Source organism: Diospyros lotus, chromosome 1, assembly GCF_014633365.1.
Source record: "Diospyros lotus cultivar Yz01 chromosome 1, ASM1463336v1, whole genome shotgun sequence".
NCBI lineage: Eukaryota > Viridiplantae > Streptophyta > Magnoliopsida > Ericales > Ebenaceae > Diospyros > Diospyros lotus.
Genome location: NC_068338.1, coordinates 31,584,781 through 31,611,501, shown reverse-complemented (window position 1 = coordinate 31,611,501; position 26,721 = coordinate 31,584,781). Strand labels below are relative to the sequence as shown.

At 36.0% G+C, this 26,721-nt stretch overlaps 3 protein-coding genes and 1 long non-coding RNA gene across 6 annotated transcripts; 1 reads left to right on the top strand and 3 right to left on the bottom strand.

The window, feature by feature from the left end:
* Positions 1 to 754: 754 nt before the first annotated feature.
* On the bottom strand, positions 755 to 3,772 carry LOC127812826 (uncharacterized). Its single transcript, XM_052353356.1, has 4 exons — positions 3,639 to 3,772; positions 3,264 to 3,381; positions 2,120 to 2,196; positions 755 to 1,065 (listed from the first exon to the last, which is right to left on the bottom strand). The coding sequence occupies exons 2-4, from the start codon at positions 3,362 to 3,364 to the stop codon at positions 926 to 928; spliced, it is 318 nt and encodes a 105-aa protein (XP_052209316.1). The 5' UTR covers positions 3,365 to 3,381; positions 3,639 to 3,772; the 3' UTR covers positions 755 to 925.
* Positions 3,773 to 4,111: 339 nt separating this feature from the next.
* LOC127812836 (mitochondrial import inner membrane translocase subunit TIM10-like) lies at positions 4,112 to 6,485 on the top strand. 3 transcript variants are annotated; one of them, XM_052353370.1, is made up of 6 exons: positions 4,112 to 4,213; positions 4,308 to 4,392; positions 4,652 to 4,704; positions 5,345 to 5,383; positions 5,599 to 5,671; positions 6,162 to 6,485. In XM_052353370.1, exons 2-6 carry the CDS (start codon positions 4,348 to 4,350, stop codon positions 6,210 to 6,212), a joined length of 261 nt encoding a protein of 86 aa, XP_052209330.1. In that variant the 5' UTR covers positions 4,112 to 4,213; positions 4,308 to 4,347; the 3' UTR covers positions 6,213 to 6,485. The 3 variants fall into 3 exon arrangements, with proteins under 3 accessions (XP_052209330.1, XP_052209335.1, XP_052209325.1); XM_052353375.1 differs by having other exon boundaries at positions 4,168 to 4,392; positions 5,599 to 5,668; XM_052353365.1 differs by having other exon boundaries at positions 4,168 to 4,392.
* Positions 6,486 to 7,655: 1,170 nt separating this feature from the next.
* On the bottom strand, positions 7,656 to 16,836 carry LOC127812803 (serine/threonine-protein kinase BSK5-like). Its single transcript, XM_052353333.1, has 9 exons — positions 16,065 to 16,836; positions 15,844 to 15,979; positions 15,086 to 15,219; positions 14,898 to 15,003; positions 12,822 to 12,907; positions 11,092 to 11,280; positions 10,485 to 10,649; positions 8,530 to 8,643; positions 7,656 to 8,198 (listed from the first exon to the last, which is right to left on the bottom strand). The coding sequence occupies exons 1-9, from the start codon at positions 16,359 to 16,361 to the stop codon at positions 7,956 to 7,958; spliced, it is 1,470 nt and encodes a 489-aa protein (XP_052209293.1). The 5' UTR covers positions 16,362 to 16,836; the 3' UTR covers positions 7,656 to 7,955.
* Positions 16,837 to 18,065: 1,229 nt separating this feature from the next.
* On the bottom strand, positions 18,066 to 25,618 carry LOC127812735 (uncharacterized). The gene is made up of 3 exons (XR_008025995.1): positions 25,216 to 25,618; positions 23,895 to 24,083; positions 18,066 to 19,386 (listed from the first exon to the last, which is right to left on the bottom strand). It is a non-coding gene; the product is annotated as an uncharacterized LOC127812735 (long non-coding RNA).
* Between the last annotated feature and the right edge of the window lie 1,103 nt (positions 25,619 to 26,721).

Sequence of the window (26,721 nt, the reverse complement as noted above, 5' to 3'; positions counted from 1 at the left end):
GGCCTGGGGGCTGTGGCCAACAGCAACCAGCCTTGTGGGTGATTTGCCATGGCTCGGTTTGCAGCTCAGAGTGGATCGAGCTGCTGCCAGAGGAGTTCCAGCAACAGTCAGAGAAGGAGTGCGCGCAGGGCGGGGGGATTTGGCAGCCACTGAGGCTGGAACTCGATCTTGGAAAGCATTACTGAAGGAGTTTCAATGATATGCCGGCCTTGTTCCCCATGTCAAGAGCTCTCTGTGAGGGAAGGTGACACTTCCTACAATGCCTTGAATCATTTGATAAAACACAATCGGTCACTGTAATAGGAGCTGCTCTCAAAAAGAGTGTAAGGGCCGAGGCAAAATGACTGTCCTGCCCTTGCATTCGACTTAAAAATTATTGAATCAAGAAGAACATCTCCCTTGAAAATTATTGAATCAAGAAGAACATCTCCCTTGAGATTCCTTAGTAAAGTTGGAAAACACATGACTGGTTTTATCTTGGCATGTGCATGTCTTCACTTGTTTCTCTGAGTTCTAGTATCTGATTAGAAACTTATTATAGATCTTCGTCACGTGATATTTCTCATGACCTCAAATTCAATAATCCATCACATCACAAGTAAAACAAGCAGAAAAAGGATGTGAAGAAATACCCATTTCTAGCCCATTTTTGTATGGGCTATTTTTTGCCAATCCGTCCGCGTGACCCAAGATCATTTATCATGGAAGGCCAGAGGATTTGTAATCATAACCAGATCAACTTCCAAGATAGAAATGGCCACTATAATGCAGTACTGACCTATCATTTCATCGGAATATCTTATCTTGGCATATGAATAACAAACAAGATTTCCAAATGAGCAAAACTGAAACGAATTGTCTATTGTCACAAAATGGAAATGGCCACTAATTCTCACAGCAAACATTCACAGTATTATATTTTCTTCTAATGCTTAACGTCCATTGTCTCGAGAGATCGGGAACTTTTGAAATCAGTGATAGCCTGGTCAAAGGTAGTTCTTACATGCTGGCACATGAGCATCAAGTCTTGGCATGAATCCTTAAATACCTCACTAGCCGGATCACCTGCATAATTCCAAGTAGCAGCCACCAATAATTTAGAGAAGTGGGGCACTAGGAAGTTCTCGCATTGACTATTACCTCAAAGATCATTTCCTAGAGGATTGAGATCAACTAAAAAGCATCTAATGATAAAGCAATTCAAGAGTCTTCTATATTTGCAAGCTGCCTAAAAAGACAACACGTCAAACAGGTCCAGACACTTATCCAAGGTGACACCAAAGGAGTAGCTGATTTCCTTGAGTGTCAATGATGGCCATAAACAATGTTTTCTAAGAAATGTATTCAGACGGCATCCATGCTACAACTATGACAAGAAGCCAGTGTTTCAGCAAGCACTAGAAAGTCTTCAGCGGAGTCATCCTTAGCCATCCCTACTCAGTACTCATGGATAGAATGCCCCAATGTTATGGTGGTGGTGACACAGTGAGATGAAGAATCAGAAAACGAAGAGTAGAATTAGGGCTAGAACAGTGTAAAATCAAAGCTGGGACAATGATCTGAAAATTAAGGTTTAAGAAAGCCTCAAAAGTTGAATGAGTAAAGATGGTTGCCTGTAAAGTGTATCAGAAAGCTATTTATACTAGTTACATCAATAATAAATCCGAATTGTTGATCACAAACGAATCCTTCTAATAACATAGACTAATAATACAAATATACTACATATGACTACATAGTAAATCTAATAATACAAATAAACTACATATGACTACATATTAAAACTAATAACATAGATACTACCCAAAAGCTAAACTCTTAAAAGCATAAAAACATTATTAAATCAAGAATATGCTCCTGCATCAGGTGGTAAAAGCATCAAATAGATCAATAATCATAAAGGTTGAGGTGGATATACAAACTTCTAAAGATATTATCAGGATGTGACAAGCTTTGCTAAAGCCATATTGATGATTTTTTCTTTTTGGCTTGATTTCAGCAATAGAGAAGTTCAAGATTGAACCGTAACAGCAATCATGCCAAGGAAAAATGCAGCTCCAGATGCTAGAACTTTTAGAATTGCCAGAGCAGAAAAACAGTAGGAAGAAACAAGCTTTACCTGTTGTCTGTACTCTGATATTTACTCGAGCATCTGAAGGATGAGGAATGCTGTACCCACAGAATGTTACCCTTGGGCTGCACAATAACATTAAATGGGCTGAGTAATTATTAAACAAAACCTAGTCAATCAAATTAAACAAGGAATGTTCACACCACATTTCCTTCAAAACAGAAACCATGTCAAAATTATCTATTGCACAGTGAATGCAAAAATCAATACGTACCAAGTGCTAAAAGCAGATGTAAAATCATCACAGTTATAATAATTATAATAATAATTAGATCACCTGGAGGAATACAAGGTTGTTTCGACCCGCCTATATACTTTAAGTCGTAGACCAGGACCAAGTTTGGTTGCCCACATACTCTTTCACAAACTCAACCATACATAGAGCATACTTGACAACTATTGCTATTGTGCAAGAGAAAAAAAAAAAAAAAACTCATTATTTAGCACATATCACTTTCCCCTATCAAACCTAGTTTTGGATATCACATCCAAAAAGAATTTGATCATCTTTTGGTCCATGTACTTCACTGCAATCCAGAGCTTGAACCAAGTCAAATGGAAAGCTGCTACCATATTGGACTTCTTTCCCTTTTAGTTTCTCTTGCATTTTTTCTTTATTTATAAGATAGCCTTATGTGGCCTGCTGTGGGGGAACAAGTAGCTGTTTCTGAGAACAGTTGGACTAGGATGCATAGCCTCAAGAGATAATACTTGAGAAAGAAGAAGCTACTACTGCTCTGGCAATAGTAATTGTTTTAACTATATTTTAATAGCAAACCACATTTCTTCTTCCCTGGAGACGGCTGGCCAGGGGGTTGTTCTACTTGTTTACGAAGAGAAAAACTTCTAAGAGCAAGTCAGCCATAGAATCAAAATCATATATAACAGATTAGCCTTTTCTCTTTCCCTGCACAATAATAAGAATAATAATAACAACTAAGCAACTAACTAAATAAATAAATAAGAGAGCACAAACTGACAGATGAAAGGAGTAGAAGTACTAATGCCTAAAAAGATCAAAGTATTGAATTTACTCAGGTCAAAGTGTTGAATTTAGTAAGCATTAAGCATACATGAAGTTGGAAATAACATAAATAAAACTCCACAATTAATACAATAATAGGATACCGACTCTTGATTGAGAATGAATCTGAGGGAATTTGCGAGTGTATGATCCTCATCAGCCAAAGAAAACGTTGACGCCGATTGGTCCTGGAACGACCCGTGCTCCATCACCACAACCAACAGTTCTGGACAGAAACAAAGAAAATTTTCATGAAAGCTAATCACAAAAGTAATCACCAGAAATCTCGTTGTATGACGCACATTGCAAATCTTCCCCTAAAGCCCCAGTACCCAGTGTTGTTTCATACTTGCCATAAATGAACCGAGCAAATACGAACAGAAATATAAAAAGAAGCAATTTTCCAAGAAAATTCACGCACGGAAGTGTGTTTGTATCTATATCGAATCTGAACCTTCTTTTAGCAGTCGAAATCAAGCGTACCTCGGCGGCGCCCTAATCGATTTTCTCCGTCTTCTCGGAATCGCTTCTTAAAACTGTATCAGTTTCTCAATAAACCCTAGATGTCCCACGCCATAGACATATGCTGGTTACACCCAATTTATAGCAATAAAAATAGAAAAAGGCCAAAACTTTAAAGAGAAATATTTTAAATTTTAATTTTTTAAGTTTTTTCCTGATTAAAACATAAACGGTATATACTGTAATTTAATAAAAGTTTTGGAGTGTTAAGTGTAATTATTGAAAAATTCACATTTTTACTGATCTTTTCTTTCTTTTCTCAGAACTCCTTTTTCTTTTTTTTATAAAAACTTAAAATTACTTTCATGTTGTAACCCAGCGACACGAAAATCTCATTTCCACAAATTTATCGTGATTCAATGTTAAAAAGATGAGCTTGAAATTTAAAGGGGAAAAACTGATAATACATGTAATTGGAATGCAAAAAGTGCTAATACTTGGAAGTCCTAAAACCCCATCCTTTGGCGACTACAATCACAAGTCTGGGTAGGGTTTTGAACAGCGTCGGTGGATTCTGTTCTCTGTTTGTCGTGAAGGTAACGATCCCATCAAACATCATTTTTAGAGGTTTTCTTGTGGAGTAAAAATTTGAAGCCTACAAACGTTCTGGAATTTGTCTTTCTTCCCAAGGTCGAGTGACTTTCTCTTGCTGCTTCAGAGTCTAATTACTATGGCTGCCAACGACCGCCCGCCTAATCAGATGGAAAAGGAACAGGTGCTCACCTTAATTCTTGCTCATAACGATTTGTGCCTCTATGTTCTTTAGCATTTTTATTTTTGTTTTCGTATATATATATATATATATTGAGGAATGAAATGGTTCTGTTTTATTTACGTGAGGAAGTAATTTCTGTTGATTTCGGGATTTACTCTGTTTATTTTTTTATTGAATTGTTAAAAGATTTTTTATCTGAAAGTTGAATTTCCTTGTTAATGGGGTTTGATCATAAACTCGATTCTGGGTGAAATTGCAGATCTTTGGTATGGCGGAGAAGGAGATGGAGTATAGGGTTGAATTGTTCAACAAGTAGGTTGCTTAACTTTTCAATTTTGCAACATCTCTGTAAATTTGTCTTAATATTTTAGATGTAATGATGTATATTAGCATGTTGTCAAGTCGTTCATATAATGCTTAAGCAAACGAAAGTAACTACATCCATGTCTAGGCTAGTTCGTGGTAGGCACAGAGACGCTCGAGTGAAAAACCCAAGTGCATGCGTTTGTTTAATTGTTGAGTTTGTCTAATTTATTAAGAACTGAATTACATATAGAATGGAACCTTAATGTGTTATATCGTACAGTGGCCTTGTAGGTCCACAACTTCATGTGATGAGAGCATGTGAGTTAATCGTAGTTGATAAAAAAAAATCTGGTAGATTTTACATCTTTGTATGTTTCTTATGCTTCATGTATTATGAACTCAGTCTTTTCTAAGAGCATGACCTTGTTAAAATGATCGTAGCCTTTCATTTTCGCGTGTAATATATTGTTGGGGTCCTAAATTATGATGCAGAACTATAAATGAGTTGAACTTTGGATCTAAAATTGTGAGGGTCGCCAGTTTGGAAAAGCATGCGTCCTTCCTATTCTTTTAATCCAGGCAAATGTTCAATCCATATTCTCGTGCATGCACACAAAAGTGAATTAACTTTTTTGCTTTGATCCAGGCTTACGCACACGTGTTTCAATAAGTGCATTGAGAAAAGGTAAGCTGATGGTTGATTTTCCTCTTTTTTCCTTTCCTCTAATTCTCATGTATGTATGAGCCATGGAATCTGTCAAGAGGGTTCTGTTGAATGTAATCAATCTAGTTTCACAATTGAGCATTGTATCATTCCTTCTGGCGTCAATTTCCTCTCATCATAGGATGTGTTGTCAATCTATTTGCCATCTGTATCAAAATTCATTCTCTCCTTTTCAGGTACAAGGAAGGTGAGCTGAACATGGGGGAAAATAGCTGCATTGACCGTTGCGTCTCAAAGTACTGGCAGGTAGTGGTGGATTATTTCATGCGCAATATCTTTTGATTTTGTTTGGTTTGTGGAATAGATAGAGTAACATTATGGGAATTTTTATTTTTTACCCTTAATCTAATGGTTCATATTTTGTTGTTTCTCCCACTAGACTTGTCTTTTTGAAAAAAAAAAAAATTAATTTTGAGCATGGTTTTAGCTCAAACAAGGTTCCCTTCTATGGAGGGGCGTGCCCGTCTAAGCACATGATCATAACAGTCTCTACGTGCTGGAAAACTGGAAAGAGGATGGGAACCTTGTTTGAGCTGTAGCCTAGCCCTAACCCCTCTAGGGCAAGTAAATTATTTTACAGTCAGTAACTGTGTTAATCATGCACTTTATATCTGTGCTTGTTTTCCTAGAAGCTATTCTCACACTTCGTCTTCTCCTATACTTTATTTAGTTTCATTCCTAATAAAAGAAAAGTAAAAGGATTGAAAGGAAAGCAAGTTGACAAGAAGTGTTCTTTCAGGTGACCAATCTCATAGGGCAGTTGCTTGGTTCCAGTCGGCCGCCTATGTGAATTTTCAGCGTGTTTGTCTAATTACGCCATATATTGGTGGTTGGCTGCCAAAGATTTCAGCTACTTCATTCCCAAATTGCATGGATTTTACCTAGTTGGTATGCATCATAGAGCTATGAATTAATTTGCACTGTTGGAAGGCACTGCCTTTATTAAGTTGCAAAAATTTTTGGCCTATTATAGGAAAGTTCCTTGGAACTTATTATTTGTTAGATGGCAAGAGTAACACATCCTGATTGTGGCTTATATCAAGATAACCATATCTGTTTTTCATTTCTTCCATTTGAATCTTAGTACTTGAGAGAGAAGATTTCATGAAAATTCAGATGGAGGGGGACTTGAGTAATATGATAAAAAGTCAACTATGTTGATGAGTTAATCCATATGATCACTTGCTATCTGATGTGGGCTTTCATATAATTTTCTAGGAACCGCTCTGATCATATCTCTATAATAAAAAAAGTTCATCTTTTATGTTCTCGACAATCCACAGAGACATCTCATCCAAAATCCTTGCAGTTGTCCAACACTACTGCCCTTCATTCAGTTCCTTACAAGTGAAAAAATACGTAGATTCAGTACAAAATTTTCAATGTTTAATTTCAAAATCTATATATTACATTCAATAAAGATTTTGTTATTTTATTACTATCATGATAAATTATTTTATTTATTAAATATATCTATATATATTTTTTGGCTAAATCATAACTTGACATTTTTAAATTGCTTGGTATATGATTTATTTTGTAGTTAAGATTATTAATTTTGTGAATAATTTTTATTTTGCACTACTTACAAATTCGGTACTTTTATCTAGTATGCTACTAACAATTATTATACATATTATAGTTATTTAAAATGGTATTTGATATGGTACCCATAACAACATTACTTTATCTATTAAGGGTTCATTTGATTCGTGGAGTGAATATCGCAGGATGAGCAATCAAGGACTGAATGTTTATTCTTAGAGTTTTTATTTCTAGATTTCAAGTGTTTGGTTAGTAGAAGTACACTAAATGATATTTTATATTTAATTTAATTTTTTATTTGGTTAATGTAAGGATAGACATAGAATAATGTAAAAATAACTAAAATACTCTTGTTGCAAAATTTTAATTTTTTTATTTTTAAATATTTAAATATTTATACTCGGGAGCAAAATACTTACTTTGTCCGTCATCCTATCTCTTAATAATGTATCTCAATTCCTCGAGATTATGTTATCCCCTATTTAAGTAATTCTTAAACTCATCCCATTTATTATGTCAAAACACAATAATTTTTATTTGCCAATGTATCCTTATCCTGCAAATCAAACGAAAACTAAGTATGCCAAATGGTCTCCCCTCCCTGTGTTCTTAACAACATCAGATACAGAAGCTGGAACCAAAAAGTTGAATTCAAAGTTCGACCGGATCTACGTAGGATCCAACTGAAGCAACAGTAATCAAGCAATGTGATCACAGACGTCGTTCCAAACATGATGATTGTTCTTATCATTGTCATATAAAGGTATAAAAAAAGAGTAGGAAATGCTTTCCTTCAAATCTGTCTGCAAGATAAATGAGAACATTCTCAGACCACCCACACTGGGATGTTGAAACATACATACCCTTGCCCTTTCGTGCTGCAGAAACTCAAATGGCAAAGAGAAAAAGGAAAAAGATAGATAGATAGATAGATACAAGGCGTTTTCTTTTGTTGGTAAAAGACAGAAAACGGAAAACCTATACACTTTCAATTTCTTTTCTTTTTGGTATCCAATAATGAGCCATCTTTGAGTGTTTCCTTTGCATCGTTATCCATCCCCAATTTAAAGAGCGCAGCTGCTTGAAGATAGAATGCTGCAGGCCAATCAGGAGATATTACTTGGGCTTGCATAGCATCCCCCAGAGCTTCTTGGGGCATATTATTCATCAAATAACATAGGCAGCGTCTGGCAAACACCGTTGGTGATACCATGGTTCCCTCATCGATGAACTACACAAAACCAAACACATGTACAGTTTATGGCTTTCAGTAATAAGCACAAGAGGTTTCATGATAGTAAGCAATGATTAATTTTATATATCGCTGGTATGCAGAGTAATACTTTAACATATGCCAACAAAAATTTGACGAGGGCAGAAGAGGTGAAGTTTTGTACAACCATTATGAAAGATCTTTGGAAATGTTTTAAACAATAGCGTCTTGTTGGGTCAAGACTGCTTCTACAAATTTTGAAAGAATATTCTAGTTGTATTAGGTTTACTTGGGTTGATGGCAAAAGATTTCTATAAAATGTGTTGTGTTGGGTCAAGGAACTACTTACTTGTGTATAATAGTCAATGGCAGCAGTGAAGTCTTTAGCTCGAAAAACAGAATCCCCAGCTTTCTTGATATTCAACGTTTCCTGTATTTGACTAGTCCACATTTGGAAGGAAAGCTGCAGGGGAGAAAAAAATATCCAGGAAATTTCCGAGTGAAAACTTTGCAATAAAGCAAGAGCACCAAAGAAGAAAAGGAATCCAGGATCAGTAAGAACTGTTGACCCTGAAACAAGCAATTATAATAGCATTCTTCTTTGAGTCACAAGACATTGACCAGGTTGATACTTAAAACGGTACTAATTGGCGGCAGGCACCCTTCAGTTTTCTAGGACTTAGTTCTATTAGAAAACCTGCCTGGTAATGGTAAAATCCTAAATATCAACCATAACCATTATTGGTAGAGAAAGAAAAATCATGAACCACTAATATCCATGTTTCTTTTTCTTTCCCTATTTTAGTACCAAAACAACAAAGCATTTCCTTATTCTAGTATAAGCCAGGACCTGCCTCTCTCTCTCTCTCTCTCTGTCTCACACACACACACACACAAGAATATATAGGAAACTCCACACACTGACAAAAAAAAAAAAAAACACAATGAGGATAGAGCAAGTAAACAATCCTCCTGCAGCAACATGCATATAAGGCTCAAAGAAGTTCTTTCTTCCACTCATTACAGCTTCTTAAAGAAGCTAAAACTTCTAATGGTGAGTATAGAGGCTAGGTAGTCTTAAAAAGAATTGGAAAGGAGATAAGGCGTGTTACAGTGATGCTCTAGATCCTAGATACAATTAAAGCCTAGACCTAACAGACAGGCACTTATCACCTATCTTTTCAGATGAGTCTAGCCTGGAGGACTGAACTTGTCGGTGGTAATGGGTACCATCTGGGTGTGGAGACAATAAGTATCTCAACTGGGGCTTGAATCCATTAGCAAATACAAAAGAAAGCAGGTTTTGTCCACTTAAAAAGCTGGAGGTAGGAACAGACCAGGGCTCTTTCCATACCTACTTTGGCTCACTCTTTTGTTTCGTTTGTTATGTTGTCCATCATCATCATCACAACTTTAATCCCACTAAGTGGGGATGGCTACATAAATTTTAATTCTCCAATGATCCAATCGCTCTATCCATCACCATATATTTTATTAAGACCATTATACCTCATATCATGTCTTAAGAGTTTTCCATCAAATTTCTTTGGTCATCCTCCACCTCTTTTGATGCAAAATTCTTTGGTTTCAAGGCAAGGCATTGTTTGTATGTTGTCCATCAAAGTAGCATTTCTGGCTGTCCTCTATTTAATGAATTACAAACCCAAGTCTCAAGGAGACATCATTTGAAAGAATGGTCTAGGGGTCCAAATATCATACTTGGACGTCAGTCATCACCTGCAGCTACCAGAAGCCAGTGACTGATTTGGATCCTGTGCAATAGAAGATTATGAAAGAGATGATGGTGATGACGTTGATAAACCAACACATTTCTTTGGATTTCTGCCAAGGTAATGTCTTTGTTCTCCTGGATTCTTAGGCTGGATGGCAGAGATGGAGCAATAGCAGTAGTAAATTGACAGGACAGAAACATGAAACAGTTTTATAGCTTGTAAATTATCTATAACAATCATTATGGGGATCCAAATAGCCCCTGACTTACGGTAGAGAAGTAAGTTCCTTTACTACTTGATCACAATTCATCAGTTAAAAAATCGGGACCACATACTTTGGCACATGGACAAGATGGTTTCCACAACAAAAGGTCAGGAAACAAGTTGATTTAGTATGGACACAAAGTCTGTTTCATGCATCAACTGTATCATTTGTTGATAAAGTAGGAAAAGCATTATGACAAACATAGAGAAGCATTTGTACTTCTCTCCGCATGTAAGTGTGCATCTTTGTGTTCTTCCTTTGGTTGTCCACTAAACTATAGCATTTTTATAGTTTGCAGTTACTAACCTCATTTGCAACTCCTTCATCATCCTTGTATCCTATCTCCTCCAGTATTTCATGTATGGCTGTTAGATCAAGTCTTGAGCAAGCTTCACCTAGAGGAGTTAATACTGCTGTTGGCGTTGAAAGTGCAGTTTCATGGGGAATGCCCATTAAAACATGAGAAGATACCTGCCAAATAAGGAATCAGATGATCAGAAGTAAACTATCTAATCGTATTAATACCAATCTGAATTGGTGAGGGTACAATGGCTACTGATTGCAGGTCAGCAGTATCATATAGCAAATCAGTATATGTAGTTAAATAGCCATAGTTTTTTTCTATTTTGTTCCCCCAAGCAAATAGCTTACTTTTTAAAAGCAACTTTTTCTGTTTTTTGCTAATTAAAAAGCAACTTCCTGTCACTGGTTGCTTTGCTGACTTAATAGTAAACATATATGCTGAGGATAACAGCAAATCTATAATTCCATACAGTGGAAATTCTTTCTTGGAGAGAAAAATATGAAGTAAATATTCTCCATCTCAAGCATCTTCATTCACGTGGAAGGCTACATAGCAGTGATAAGAACTTCAGTTGGTTCCAATTAGATTGCATGCAGTGGTGAGGCATACCTCGGTTTCCTTCTGAAGAGAAGTGAGAGCAATCACGAGAGACCTAGCATTTGGTCTCTCACGAGGTTCATACTGCAAACAACGTGAAGCTAACCGCACCAACTCTGTTCCATCATCATTTGAGAAATGACCCTCCAAACAAGAGTCCATCAGCATTAGAAAATTTTTCCCGCGTATGAGGTCCAGTGCCTGCCAGAAAGGTAAAGCTTAAAAATACAATTGGGCCTACCATAGAAAATGATAAATTGCACAGATTTAAACATGGGAAACCAATTTTTTTTCAGGAATAAAGTCAAGCGTATAGAGGAAGTTCAAATACCGCAATGCAAATGGAACATACCCAAATGAAAATAATCTTTAAATTTTGATGCATCATCCAATTGAACAGAGTAGACATAATTCTTTTGATGGAAGTTGGAATTCGTTTGGCGACTGAAAATCCTCAATATTACAGAAAACCATGGAAATTTGCTTGTTTCAAGCTATTATTTTGTGTAGTTAATCTTCTGAGAAGGCATACCCTGATTATGGATCTAAATACTTTTCTTCACTAAAATGTTTAACCATGTTTTGGTCTCTGATGTGCGCATACATTTTGCACTTTCTGAGAAAGGAAAATCTCAGGGTCAGGCATACTGCAACTATCACAGGCTCCAAGAATGTTAAAAGGCCATGCACCCTGGAATACTAATATGGTTAGCAAGCAGTCAAACAAAACAATGTGGATAAATGGATGGAGGTTAAGCTATTTAGCTAGTTATAATCGTTCCTAATTTAAATGAATGTGTAAAAAAAATGAAATAACTAAGGCTAGGTGGAAATTTTGAAGGCTTGATTGTCAAAACAAAGGAGCAGAGTTGAAAATGTACAAAAATGTTGAGCAATAATAACACAAAATCAATTATCATACTAGGATACACATTCTATGAATATCAAATTGCACACCAAGGACCCACTGATTTACACCCGTTGTGCCACCTTATAAAAGTAACCCAGCAACAAGGCAAATGCTAGACCAGACAGGTTCTGAATCAATAGGAAAAATTGAATGGGAAAGAAGATATCAGGATATATATATATACATACATACATATATATAACTTTTGCCACTCGCCATATAAACCAGCTAAGATTTTTCACATGCACATACCTAAAATAATATCAGATAGCATTGCTGTCTCTAGCCTTTCACTGGACATCATTCTACTATTATAAAATTTGTGAAATTGAGGCTTCCACAGCGAACTAATTTGTGTATCATCTAAAAGGACTTTAAAAACACTTAATTCCGTTTTAGATCTGCATAATGTCGTACTTTTGTAGCATTGCTGGGACAAATTCTGTTTCCTAAGAATAAAGACAATAATCAAAAGAGAGGAAAACACAGAATCTTCAGTTTAGTCAATGTAACTTTGACTTCACCTCAGACAAGGAGTAATTTGCCAAAAAGATCAGCCAAAAGCGTAATTGAGCAAACTCCTACAAATATTACTACTGGAAAACGTCAAAAAAGTCCATCAGAATTAAGTTTGTTATATTTCATTTTTATTTATGTATTTCTACAAAATGCGCATGTGGAAATTTATATCCAGTATACGCAAGTGATTTGTGGCAGAACAATGCTACCAGCCCAACTTAATGCTACAGAGAAAAACTTCCAAGATATCAATAAAAAGATATATAGACACCTCTATCTAGAGTGAACTTCTGTAGAAGAAAAGGATAATTACATGGCTTGGTGGAATATGTTTGCCACTGAGAAGATCAAGCAATAGGGTGCCAAAACTGTAGATTACACTTTCTGGCGTAACTCTACCTGCAAAATGGAAACAATTATATCACTCAAATTTAGCAACTACATAATTCGTGAAGAGAGTATTTGTTATCAACTACCAATCTAATTTAAAAAAAAATTAACTTCTTTCACATAAAGGTTGCAGCATAGAGAGTCGACACATTTACATAAGCTAGAAACAGGTTCCCTTAGACTACAGAAATGCACCAGTGCAGCTTACAAGTTCTGGACTTCTCTTCTCGGTGGGACTCAGAAGTGTGATGTACAAAATCACAGTAATAAAATAGGCTAATCACATTGAAGCTTTTGTGTTCCATCAATGAATAGATGATAGTTGGAGAATTAAAGTAATCTTAATGAAATGAAACCGGAAACAGGTGTACATGGAGTATCCAACCACAAAATAGTAGAATAGCAGTGCCAGGTGATGCCAATAACACAGGCTGATGATGTTAGATGTTGTTGCAATAATGGTAGTAATACTATGTTAAAGGGCAATGCTTTGCTAGGGTAGGTGGAACTTGAATGGTATCAAAGATGGTGACAATGGGTTTGCTTGAAAAATCATCAGAATAGCAGTTATAAGATGTTTTCTTTGTTAGGGAGTAAAGGGGTCGCACTTAATGAAGCTGATTTTTTGTTAAAGAACCATAAAAACTGCACCACGACTTGTGCCAAAGTTGTCTGTCCAATCACTTTCGATTGCAGCACCTTGCCCATCCTCTAGTCAATGACTGGTTACCCTTCCTTTCTAAATGTCTTAGCATTTCACAGTCTCCAGGTAACATTAGAAGAAAGGAATTCATTCCAACTTTAAATTATACTTATTCTTTTCAAAGTTCGTCAATACTTGAGCACATATGATTCATGTCCTATATTTTGATTACAGATTCCTAATTCTAGCCAGAAGATATTTTGTTTGGTCAATGGAGGTTAATGAGTTACAAGTCCATTTAGTTGGTCGCCATTTCTTAAAAAGTAATTTAGTAGATCACTGTTTTTAAAATGACTTGCAAAGATTGGAAGAATATGCAGTTAGAAAAGACATCATGCGGTAGGATAACATGAATGTTCAGATCAGCCAGAGTTAGAGGTGGAGTGATAAGAATTGCAGGCAGTATGGTAAGGATGCACTGGAAAGCAGAAAAAGGTACATCTGGTGTCACAACTTAGAAAGGGATAATGTGCCTTCTCAATGCATTTAAGAAACCTTGGTATGAAACTACAAGGTTCTTATGGAAGAAAAATGAAAAGAAAATGAAACTGCTTATGTACATGCAATCTTACATGCATATATAAATACTATGACACCCCACCTAGTGGGTTAAGGCCTGGGATGCTGATGTTGCACATGAATATTTTTTGTCTGTTCCTTCTCTTTTGCTACCACAAATCCTAGCTCCAAACATGGAGTAAGCCAACTTGAAAAGGAAGTCAAGATATGTTGAAGGTATAGGTTAACTTATACCTCAACATTTTGATAGGATAGATTAATCTATAGATTAGTTTCCACATGTGGTCATCTAGTGGAATCATCCTTAGAAATAAAAACATTTAGAACAATCATCTGTCCAAATTGAAGTGAGACATTAGCGTTGTATAACTGCTTGCATGCAAACCATCCTAATATGACAGCATTTAAATAAGAAATTCCTCCTATACATGATTGGACAACTAAAAGTGAGGTTATGTCAGCTTCCGCAAGTGGTTGCCTAGAGGAATAATGATCAAAATCAAGCAAACACTTAGTGAAAGCATTGGTCTGAATTGAAGGAAGGAATTACTGTTATATAACTGCTACCATCCAAAACCTCCTAATACAACAACATTCAAATAAGATCTTATACATGTTGGATTAGGAACTTCTTGGAAGCCATCCAGCATCAACAGTCATGATTTTCACATTTGTGGAACTAGCAATGAGGGGTCTTAAAAAATGGGCCTTCATGTTCTTTGCATGGGAAAAGGACCAAGAGTGTTGAGATAAGATGCTAGGAAAGAAGTTGAACACCTGTCCTTAAGTACTCTGGAGGAGTGAAGGCCAAGTTTGTACTATAGCTCTTGCCATCCCTGCTATTCTTCATAAGGCCAAAGCACGAGAGCCTGGGATTACCATCCTGCAAAACACTGCCTCAAAATTAGGAATGCATTCTAATGGGCAGCTGAACATTTGGACAACATACTAAAAGCCAAATATACCTGATCGAACAAAACCCTGTAAGCATTGAGGTCATGATATAGTGCCCGCCCCTTACTGCTGCAGTAATCCAGTGCTTGTGCCAAGTAGAAAGCAACTCTAATCCTCATTGCCCATTTCATAGGCTGCATTTCCCCTGTAACAACTCAACCAAATTTCATACCAATATTTTTTGTTTTGGTTTTTCTTTTTATTTAACTAAGCTCCAAACAAAACACAAATGAATTAAATTCTGATGCAGCAGTCGTATAATCCTCTTTAACATAATGAGACTTACCTAACGTGACCCATTATCGTGAACATTGCTTTCTATGTTGTTCCCGAATTTTTCTCTCTTTTTCCCCCTACTACCGTATAACACCGTGTCACAATTTGGTTCTCCCCTTGTGTTAAAAAGATTACACTAACAGTGCATTAGGTCAAACTTGACAAAAAGCACGGGTGAAAAATTTTATTTGCCATCGATTTTAGCTGCTTGGAAAACAGAGTACTAAAAGTGAACTTATTACACTTTCCCTTCGCGGTCTTTTTATTCATATAGAATGGTAAAGCTAACTCAACTCACTCAAGACAGACGCTCACATTCAAACGAGAAGGGAACACTTTAATTGAAGATATAGCATGCCCCGAATTGAACGCAACTAATATTGGATAAAACATGGTATCAAACCCATGGTTCTCGCTTAGAATCCACTTACAAATTAAAAAAAAAAAAAAAAAAAGGGCTAAAAATCAAAGAGAAAGAAAGAAAGCAACTTACAATGGAAAAGATGCTTCGAGAGAGTTTCATGAGGCATGAACTCGGCAACAAGCAATCTCTCGTTGCCCTCGCAGCAACAGCCAACCAAATTCGCCAGCCGCTCGCTCCTTAGCTCCCCAACCGATCTCGCTTCATCCTAAATCCAAATGATATCGTCGTCAAAAACCACAAGAAGCGAGCAAACCAACCATCTAAAAAAAGAAAAGAACAGATCACAAAACCAGAAACTGGCGAGCGTCGGGCCAGGCCGACTTGTTGAAGCGCTTGACGGCTATCCAAATGCCGTCCTCGAGGCGTCCTCTGTACACAACGTTGGGAGCTTTCTCGCCGTGCTCGGACACAATGTGGTCGACCGAGAAGCCCGAGGTGGCAGACCTAAGCTGATCCAAACTGTACTCTCTGAAGCTGGGCAAGGAGAGGTCGTCGTCGTCGCCGCGATCAGACGATGAGCGAGGGAGGTTGGACTTGAGATTGGAAGGCCACCAGCAGAGGCCAAATTTGGAGCAGCGAACTCCCATTCCCGACGAAATCTACTAGAGAGAGAAAAGAAGGTGAGGGAAAAGGAAAAAGACTCGGCTCTTTTCTTTTTCTCCCTCAGTCTGTCTGCAACTAAGAGGGTTTCATTGGGGGAAACAAACAGAGAGGAAAATTGGGGGAGCTGAGAGTACTAAAAGCAACACAGATGAATTGTTTATGAAGAGGCTTTTGGGATCCAAGGTTTCTTTCTCTCTCTTCTCTCTCTCTTTCTTCATCTGTGTCTGTGTATTATATAACTTTCATTTCACGTTTTCGGCTGCTCTGCAAGACGAGGAGTTCATATCTCTCTCGTTTTTTTCTTTCTTGCTTGCTTGTCTCCATCCACATCATCCTTCCCTTCCCTTCCCTTCCCTTCCCTCGTTTCTGGGCTTTTGGTTTCTCCCTCTCTCTCCATTTCTGGTTTTCTTTTGTAAGACACTCGGTGCCGCTTCCATGCCCACTCCCTCTCCTCGAGCGTGCCTCCTACGCAAAATCCTTGCAATATACAAACATACATCACACAAATTCACCCAACTCACTAAAACTCCTCATACTTCCACTAATAATCGCCATCAAGTTTGAAAACTAATTAAATTGAGTTGGCTGGCTCTCCTCTCAATTTGAAATTTTATAAAATTATGTTAAAAAATTTCAATTTAATAAATGGACATCCCAATCTATTAAAGCTTATTTATTTACCCAATTATATTAATTCAATTATGTTCTAATGTCTATCAAAAGATATAAATAAATTTGTTTCCTTTTATGACTTTAAAAATTGCAAAAGTACAATAATAATAATACTACTACTAAAATACAACTAAACTAGAGGGAAAGAAATGCCACTCACATGAGGGTGTGGTGTTATGGTTATTGGCTTTTCGTAAAAGTTAATGTTTAAGGTGAGCATTAAAAGTGGCAATTTTGTAATTCATCCGCTTTCTAGTCAACATCTCAATGAGATGTTGATTTGGTGGTCAACATCTCATATATGTATCCACTATTATTATTATTATTATTATTATTATTATTATTATATATGTATCCACTTCTGCCCCTAAATAAATATATAATAATAATTGCTTTGTTTTAATTCATTTTTGCTTGAAATAATGGTTGCCTTATTGGGTAAACAAATTGTTTACTGTCGTCATGAACTAGGATTGACTATAATCGCAGCATGGACAAGTCTTGGGTGCATTACTACCGAAGGAAGAGTTCAAAAACCAACATTTAGCTCAGAAGACATTCGACAAAATTTTCATTTACTTGATTTTTATTTTTTATGTTTTATTTTTTGTGACCAAGTCTTTAGTTCTATTTAAAAGAATAAAACTTAACATGCTATTTAATAATCTTGATTTGAGGTCATTTTTGTTTTTTCTTTTACAATATTTTTCTTCTTCTTTTCTATTTTTTGGTATAACGTTAGGAAACTAACCATTCCACTGTTATTAGTAGTTGGGATTTGACTGACTCTTAGATAGAATTGTCAAGAATCTTATAAATCGATCAATGAATGGATCAACACTTAGTTTTGGATACAAAATTGAAACGAAAAAATGAATATTTTTCTAAAAAAAATAGGTGTAAATAGTTTTAAAATGAAAAAAAAAATTCTATTTTAAAAAAGATATAAAAACACCAAAACAACGTGACCGAACCATTTTCGTGCTTCATTGATTAATGGACATAGGAGGACTAACGAGACATGAAAAACCTCATCATCTAATGCACTATCAAATGGATGGAGCCCTACCATTTTATGTCAACTTCTTTCCACACACAATACCATATGTATAGAACTCTAAATATTAATTAAAGGACGAGTTTTAACCTTATCCTATCGGTCATAATTATTAGTTATTGTTGCAAAATATTGGCGTAACAAATATTTTATTAAAAATTCAAACTTAGATGAGCTAAATATGTGACTTCAATGAAACATGTTGAAACAATAGTAGATGTCTAAAACGTTAAAACATTGATAAAAAAAAGAAATATCTCAAGTAGTTTTTCCTTTAAACTGTACTGTATTCCATATCATTTCTTTCTTCCCAAGCTTCCGTTCCTCCATGCACCCCACCCCAACTTAACTATCGGAAAGCCAATTCAACAAGCCTCGAGCCTGTTTTCTCCATTATGGTTGCAGGGTCGCCAAGGAGGAGTTTCTAAACTAAACAATCTGCACACATCTCAATGAAAATAAGGATATTCTTATCAAGCGTGGGTTAGATATTTCTTGAAGGAGTTCATTATGATCTATCACATGTCCTAAAATAGATAAAACAGTTTGTTGTGACCTAGTTTCAAATTAATTAATTATGTGCTATAAAGTCTGGACATCCTAATTAATCCCACATATTCAAGATAATCTTAAATTAAAAATTTGGAGGATGGCATGGCCATAGCATCACATGTTGCTGGTCCAACGCACCTTAACGGAGCAGGATTATGTCAGTGCCATTTTTATATAATTGGGGCAGCTGTAGAAATGATGAATAAGTGGCCGGGCCTGAGGGCCCTCCACTTGGGAAGAAGATTTGAGGAGCTTAGAGTTAAAAGGCCTAGTGGTGGCTGAGAATGATGGAGAAAGACAGAGGGAGAGAAAGGCAGTAGTGTCATAAGTTTCAGGGTCCGTAGCTTTCTTGACCAACTTTTTCCAGATCGAATTGAGTCAAACATCTCTTTCTTAATAATCAATACGTGTAGCCCATGCCCTTTTTGAAATGGAATAGACTCAAAAACAGAGAGCCAGTCACATAATATGATATGAAAGGAAGGGGGGCCCAAATGCCCTAATCATCAACATTCTGGTGCAATGCACCAGCACCACCATGCTGCGGGATCTCCACCACACTGCCACCTCTGCCACTCAAAAAGGCTTCTTAGAAAGCAGCAGCACCAGCTGCTATAGCCCACATGGACAGGCACAGACATCAATAGCTGTGCGTAGTCCCCCCCATATGCAGCATTTTAGCAGTTTATGCAACCATGTGGCCCTCAACTAGTTGCTACCATTTGTCCCTGCAAAAGATTTAGGGTTGGGAGTAAGTATTTACATGCAATGGGGGAAGTACGTACTTAGGGTTGGGAGTTTTGAGTGTAAGTATTTATATGCAATCTTTCTCCTTTTTTTTTTTAAAACTAAGAAGTTTCTACAATTCAAACAGGTAATATTTCAGTCACAGTGGATTAACTTTGGCACCTTAATTACTGTTGGTACTAAAATTTGTCCTCTTTTCAATAGAAAGTAAAATAAATAGTAACAAATTTTCTGGGCATATTTTTTGTATATTTACTTCTCTTTCCACTTCTTTATGTATATAGTTAGTGTTTAAGGTAGAATGTTACTGGTCATCAAGTCATTGCTTGCATGGACACTGTGGAAGCCCACATGGTAAATGCCGCCAGACTCTCACTCAAGAGAGTGTACACATATTTCTCATATTTTATAGGATATAATCATGTAGAATAATTGTCTTTCAAGCCAAATGCTCTAAATGAGTATATTATAGTTGTAGGATTAAATTACTCCATGTTCATTGACGAGGCAAAAAAAAAAAAAAAAAATTATAAAATGAGGTACATAAATTTTGTATATAGCTTACACTTTAAAGCTCGAAACATTATTATCGAAAAAATATAACAAATCCTATCATTTCAAAATAGTGACTCAAGGCTAATGAACCGATGCCTTGGAGAGTCAAGTGTATTAGTGTATTAGGGGTACATGAACAACGCTGAAGACATTGGACAGTCGCCCTCTTTTCTATACCGACATTAATCAAGGACTATACCAAGCAATTTATTTCATTGGTGCTCGACATTGAAGATATATTTGAGAAAGACAAACTGTTCCATCTTGGAAGGAGTAAAGCCATAAGTTAGGGTCAAGCTACATTGTCTAAGGGTGCAAAGCTTGTCAAGTGCCTAGGTAGCAACAAGAAGTCTTGCTAGCTAGCTAAGAAACCCCAAGAGTGAGGGAGCTAATAGAGAGAGGTCATATCAACAATTGGGCACTCCATAATGCTTCATATGCGATGGACCAAATAGGATAGCAAAGTGTTCACAGAGGAATCTTGAATGCTTTGCAAACTTCCCAAATGAAGCTAATTGAAGAAAACAAGAGCCGCAACAGCAAGTCAAGGCATAGTTGAAGGGACAACAGCCTTCACCAGGCTCTAGGGTTGGAATATTTACATGATGAATTTAGTGAAAAGCAGGCATTGAATTACAAAGCCAGGAAGGGTGAGAATATGGATATCAAGCCATGGGTAATAGAAGATGCCTGTAGGTAAGAAGTAAGAAAAGAGTTTCATCTACAGGCATATGTTCGTGGACATTAAGGTCAATGACAAGTCCATCCATGCACTAGTTGATACGGGTGCGACATAAAACTTCAGGGTAGACAAAAGGTGGAAAAATTAGAGCTATCTTTGGAAGAGGAGTCAACTTGTATCAAGTCCATGAATTGTTGTAACAGGCTAGCCAGTTCCAACTAAGGTTTGATCATGTGAGACAAACCACTCTTATGGTGGTGCCTATGGATGACTTAGCTATCATTGGGTTGAAATTCCCAAGGAAGAATATGATTAGGGCTGCAAACAAGCCAAGCCCATAAAGGCTTAGGTTTGTTTGTTTAGAATTTCACCAGACTTCAGCTCCTCCACTAAAAATTTATAGTGGCTCAAGCTTAGCTCATTTATACTAAACGAGCTTCAAATGAGCTTGCATTATTAAGAAGAACATATAAAATTAGAGTATTCCAATGTATATTTAAATTTTGAATAATAAACAACATGACAAAAAATCCACAATTGTAAAACAACACACATTATTTCATAATGAGCCAACACTTAAATGAGCTTATTCACGAGCCCAAATGAGTCTAGCTCCCTCAAGCTCAAATTCAACTCATTTATAAATCACGCTTAAAAACATAACTCAAACTTGTTTATTTAACTAAATAAACGAGCTTGAATAAGCCAAATCAACTAGAGATTTGAGCCACTCACAAGTGGCTCTATTTGTTTGCAACTCTAATATGATAGTAGTCGCGCCATAGAATAACACATATGCTGAATGAGAGATAATCCTTGTCCCATCCCTATGATGTCTATTTTCAACCTCGACAAGTTTTTGTTTATCTTGCAATTAAAATAGGCAGTTAAGAGGAATCCAGAAAAAAAGGGAGTTCTAGTTATAATCTAGAAACAATTTGTGTCTATATTTTACAAAAATGTGAAATCAAAGTAGACGATAAAGTAGTTGGGGGGCTAACATTGCTAGGAGCCTTGACTATGGACAAGTACTTAGAGATGGAGCCAATCCGCAAGTCTATCAAGAAAGAAAGACTCAAAAGAATTTCAAGATATCAAGAGAGATAAACCCTCCCTAAGTAGTTTTTGCGTTAAGAAGTGCATAGACCATGAGAGTTCAATTGCATGTTAGAGGAGTATCTACATCACTTTGTAAATGAAAACCAACATAATTGGCTACAACTACTTGATGTTGCTCAACTATGTTTCAACACTCAAAAGAGCAACTTAACAAGTAAGATCATGTTTGAGGTGATCATTGATTGATGGCACTAAGATCCTTCTACTTCTTAAGGAATTGGCATAATGGTGTGGTGTGGTTCAAGCCTAAATCAACAAGTAAGATGAGGAGAAAAGAAGATAAGGATAGGAGACCACTAATTTCAAGGTAGAGATCAAGTAGTTAAACCACCATTAAAACAACACAAGTTTATGTAGTGACAGGACAAAAACATTATGGTAATTACAAGGATGAACCCTTTATCTTATTAGATAAAGATCCATTCAAATGTCTAATACCTCAAGCTATATGATCTCAGACCCTCTCACAACATGCCAACACAATAAACTATAACACCTAAGGTACAAAAGGGGCAAATATTGTAGAGAGAAGTAGATCTATTTGTCTTGTACAAAGAAATATTAGCTGCAATTCTGTTAAGTGTAGTTAATAGTTTAGTTAAATTTGTTAGTCGGGACTTATCCCCTTGTCTTTGTACAACTGTCAAAGTTAATCATATCCCTAATAGAATCAGTTGAGTTCACCGTTTATAAATACTCACCTGATTTTCTGTTTCTAATGTCAAGAATCATTTTCAGCAAATCTCAATTTTAGTTCTCTTTTCTTTTTCTTTATAGAAGCTCTCGCTTCAAGTAGAAGAGATTCTCATAAATTGAATGAAACCTGATCAGAAATTAGAATTATTAAAATGTTTGATATTAGAATTTAGGTTTTATTTGACTTTTGGAATTTAAGTTTTTTATCTTTTATTTATTTGTTAGGATAATTATAACCAGGTTAATTATCTTTTAGTTAGGATGTCAACCTATAAATAGGCTTATAACGTAATTAGATTTAATGCCTTTGATGATCTGAAAGCAACTGATAACTCTCTCTCTCTCTCTCTCTCAAGCTCCTGCTTCTTCTTCCCCTAAATTCTGCAATTTCTTCCATATTCTGCAAATTTACTGTTCTGCATCGCAACCTCTTCTAAGCAGACTTGCAGAGAGCTTTTCATGAAGTGCGGAAGAGACTTGGTGATGACAAAGTTGGTTGCGACAAGGTTGCAACAGAGAAACATTTGAGGAATAAAATGAAGCCTATCTAGCTTAGAAGTCATTGAACACGATGACCCTTCAATTGGGAGAGGGACCGTCACTAGCCATCAAGTTATTGCTTGCACAGACACTACAAGAATAGTGCACAAATGCCCATATTGCAAGCATTGATAAATTTTAGTTTAGATTAACTTAAAGCACAGTTTTAGATACCTGATGTTATAGGATTAAAATGTAGAATAGGTCCAAGCAGTTTATTGATGAGAAAAAACAATACTTATCAATCGTAATCAACAACTTTCAAGAGAATATACAAGAGCATTCTTTTACTCTCTGTCTCTCGCCTATGCTTCTGAGCTCAAGATAGAAGAAAGCTAATTTAATCACTTCAAGAGAGGAGAAGTGCCCTAAGTGCTACAGGAGAGTAATTGAGAAATTTAACTCATGACATTGAGCCACATCCTAAAAACAAGGAACATTGACTCCACTCTATTCTTAGAACTCTATTATTTGATTACTGAATTGTTTCTAATTCGGAGCTGGTTTAGTTGAATGTTCATGGCAAATTCATTGTTGTCCTTTCTTTTCATTTTGAAGATGTTTATTTCATGGACTAGCAATTTTATGATTCATTCTCCGAAACATTGGTATAGTAGCCTTGTATAGCCTGTCCAAAATTTTGGTCTTCCCGAATGGTCACAAATGCATGTGGGTGCGTAATCATTCCTAGTCCTTTTAACTAACTCTCTGGTTGGTAGGGCAGAGAGAGAGAGTGGGAGGGAGAGAGAGAGACCTTTTTGAGGGGTTGATAGGGAGGAAGATACTGAGCAAGGCATGTGATTCAAGGGCTGATGTCTAAAATTACATGTTGCACACTCCTATAAAGATGTCATTTCTAGGACTAAGGCATCATTCATCAAGTAAAGAAAGCATTACTTTTATTTGAATAATTCAGCTGAGGCCCAAAGCAGGGTCACGTGCCTTCTCTTTGTCCTTCCAAAAAAGCCAGCTCTTCTTCCAAAACTGTTGGTCTGGTCCTCCCCCATCAAAGTACCAGACAAAACTCTGGCTTGACACCTTCAAAGATCAGCATCGCACTGCTGATAACGAGCTGCTCATGTTTTCCTGCGAATATACATACAGGTGAGGTGCCATTATTTCCACAGGCAAGATGGCAAGTACACCTTGGTGATATATTGATGATGGAGATTTCTATAAAAGATAATGGCATAAACCATAGGAAATGTTATGTGACAGCATTACATGACAGATTCATCAGCATCAGGCATCAGGGAATCTGTAGAAGACTACCTGGTATGTCCTAACAAAGTAAGAGGCAATGTGCCACGTTATTTGTTGCATTTACTAGTTAACATAAAGGAAAGAAAATTAAAAAAAATGTAGGTTCCTGGTGAAAGAAAATTTACGGTCAATTACGAGCACTTCAAAAGTTCACTCTCTGGTTGGGCAACCTGACAAGTTTCGATCCATTGTGCTATGTTTGGAACTAGGATTTGTTAAAGGAAAATTTACGGAAAGGAAAACCATTGTCTTATGAGTAGTTATGACATGTAAAAACTCATGTATATAAGTTTTTCACTTTCTTCTTTAAAAATAAAAGATCATTCTAGCCAGGGTAACAATTTGTCCTCGCTTATTCTTCAATGCTTGTTTGGGAAAATTGAGCTTTCTCTTGATGGTAATCGTATGGACGCCCAATAGGTTTACATTTTGTTGGTATGTACCTAGCCAGCTAGCTTCTTCATTGTGACAGGCTGACAGCCATGCTTTCTATTCATAAATTTTTGTCTCTGCCCATCATAAATTACAAAAGTTGGTCCCCATGAATATGCCAACGAGAATCACACAAACCATTTAATTCTTCAGGAGTCATTCTAACACAGAAAATACTTATCTTATGGCTTCCATATTCATGCTTAAAAGAGCAGAAAACAGGTTTTACCTAAGAAGTAGTTGACTCAAAACGAGAAAACAAGTCCTACAAAGCCAATATTATATCCTTATTCTTAATTCGCTACTTTATTCAATTCCTGATAATACCTAAACAACAGGCGAACAACAATTGAACCATTACCAGATGTTGCCTTCTCTGCATCCAAACAACATAAACAAATCCGGAAAGCGGACGGACTTGCAGAGCCTAATTTTACTGCTATTTCAACTCTATGCGGAATACAAAATGTGAACCCGACTGCTAGGGTAAAATTCCGGGAAAAAAAGAAAAAGAAAAAGAAACCTGGAAAGCGAGTCCTGGAAGAAGAAAACCATGATCTTTCAGCGAGCAGAGAAATTTCTACAGGCTCGTCGATACAACTTCTCCTTCATAGCTTCGCACAGGCAGACAAGTTGCAAGAATCAACAGAGACACCTTAGCACACTATCAAAAGCATAGCATTTATAAATTTGCATATATAATAATGAGATTGCAGCCTCGCCGGCAGCGTAAAAGTCATCGGAGTCCCCTAGTAGAAATCTCTCGGTGTGCATAAAACGCATGGCGTGGCGACGCTGCTTGGAGAAAGAAGATAGATCGGCGGGAAACATCAACGGCGATTGTTCAGGAGCCACTGTAATCTGTAAAGCAACGCGTGCCGTGTAAGAAATATCAATGATCTGGTTGACATGATCGTCGGTTACTCGGTCTTCTGCTGTTAAAGCAGGCAGAATTTCAGATCTTATTTTATTTTTGTTATGTTTCTTTCTTTTTTTTTTTTGCTTTTATTTCCTAGAAATGATAAGACACTCTGATATTGTTTATGTTTTAATTCAAAATAGTAAATTAATTAGAAATAAAGAATTGGCAAAAATAAACATAAGAAAAATACTTTTTCTTATTTTGAAGACAATATTGCCATTTTTTAAAAGAAAATGTGGCTTCCATAATCCATAACATTATTAATAATTTCAGTCTATAATCTATTGTTAGTTTAATAGTGTTATTATGATATTTTTATAATTTTATTATTATATAAAGCCATATCATGCTATTAATGATATTATTACATCATTAGACTACTTTATACATTTTTTCTCAATAGAAGTGATAAGGAATTACATGTTTTTTTAATAAAAAAAAGATAAAACCGATTTCACTGTGATATATTTGGTAATAATTACTATTATATTAAAAATATTAATAATTATATTGACAATACCATAAGATTTACACTATCATTGATTCATTATATTGATTCAAATTTTATACCTTTTTAATGTTATAATATTAATTAATATTATAACATAAAACTAAAATACTAGTTAACATCATGATGTTCATAACATGATGGATACATAATTAAGCCATGCATTTAGATGATGTATTAATTATATATGATTCATTCCAACTTCTAACAAACCCTTAAAAGAAGAATTCTCTTTTAATTTTACAATTTATTGATTTATGCATTAGACTAAAATTTGTAAGGCCAATTTAACACTTTATTCCTCATAATGCATTATAGGTTGTGCCGTTCACTGTGAATAATCTCTAATATTATAAGCCTGATATTTTTCTTTGGAAAATAAAATAATGGTTTTGATAATAATTATATGAAAATCAATCTCTAAATCTTTATGAGTAAGTAAATATACATGGACAAAATTTTTTTAATCAATCTATATGAATGAGAAAAGCAATCTTTAAATCTCTTTGAGCAAAGTTATGAAAATTTATATAGGAGAAATGTTGAAGTGTGGTTGAGTGTATTTAGATTCAAAATAAATATGTTTTTAATAATCTCAA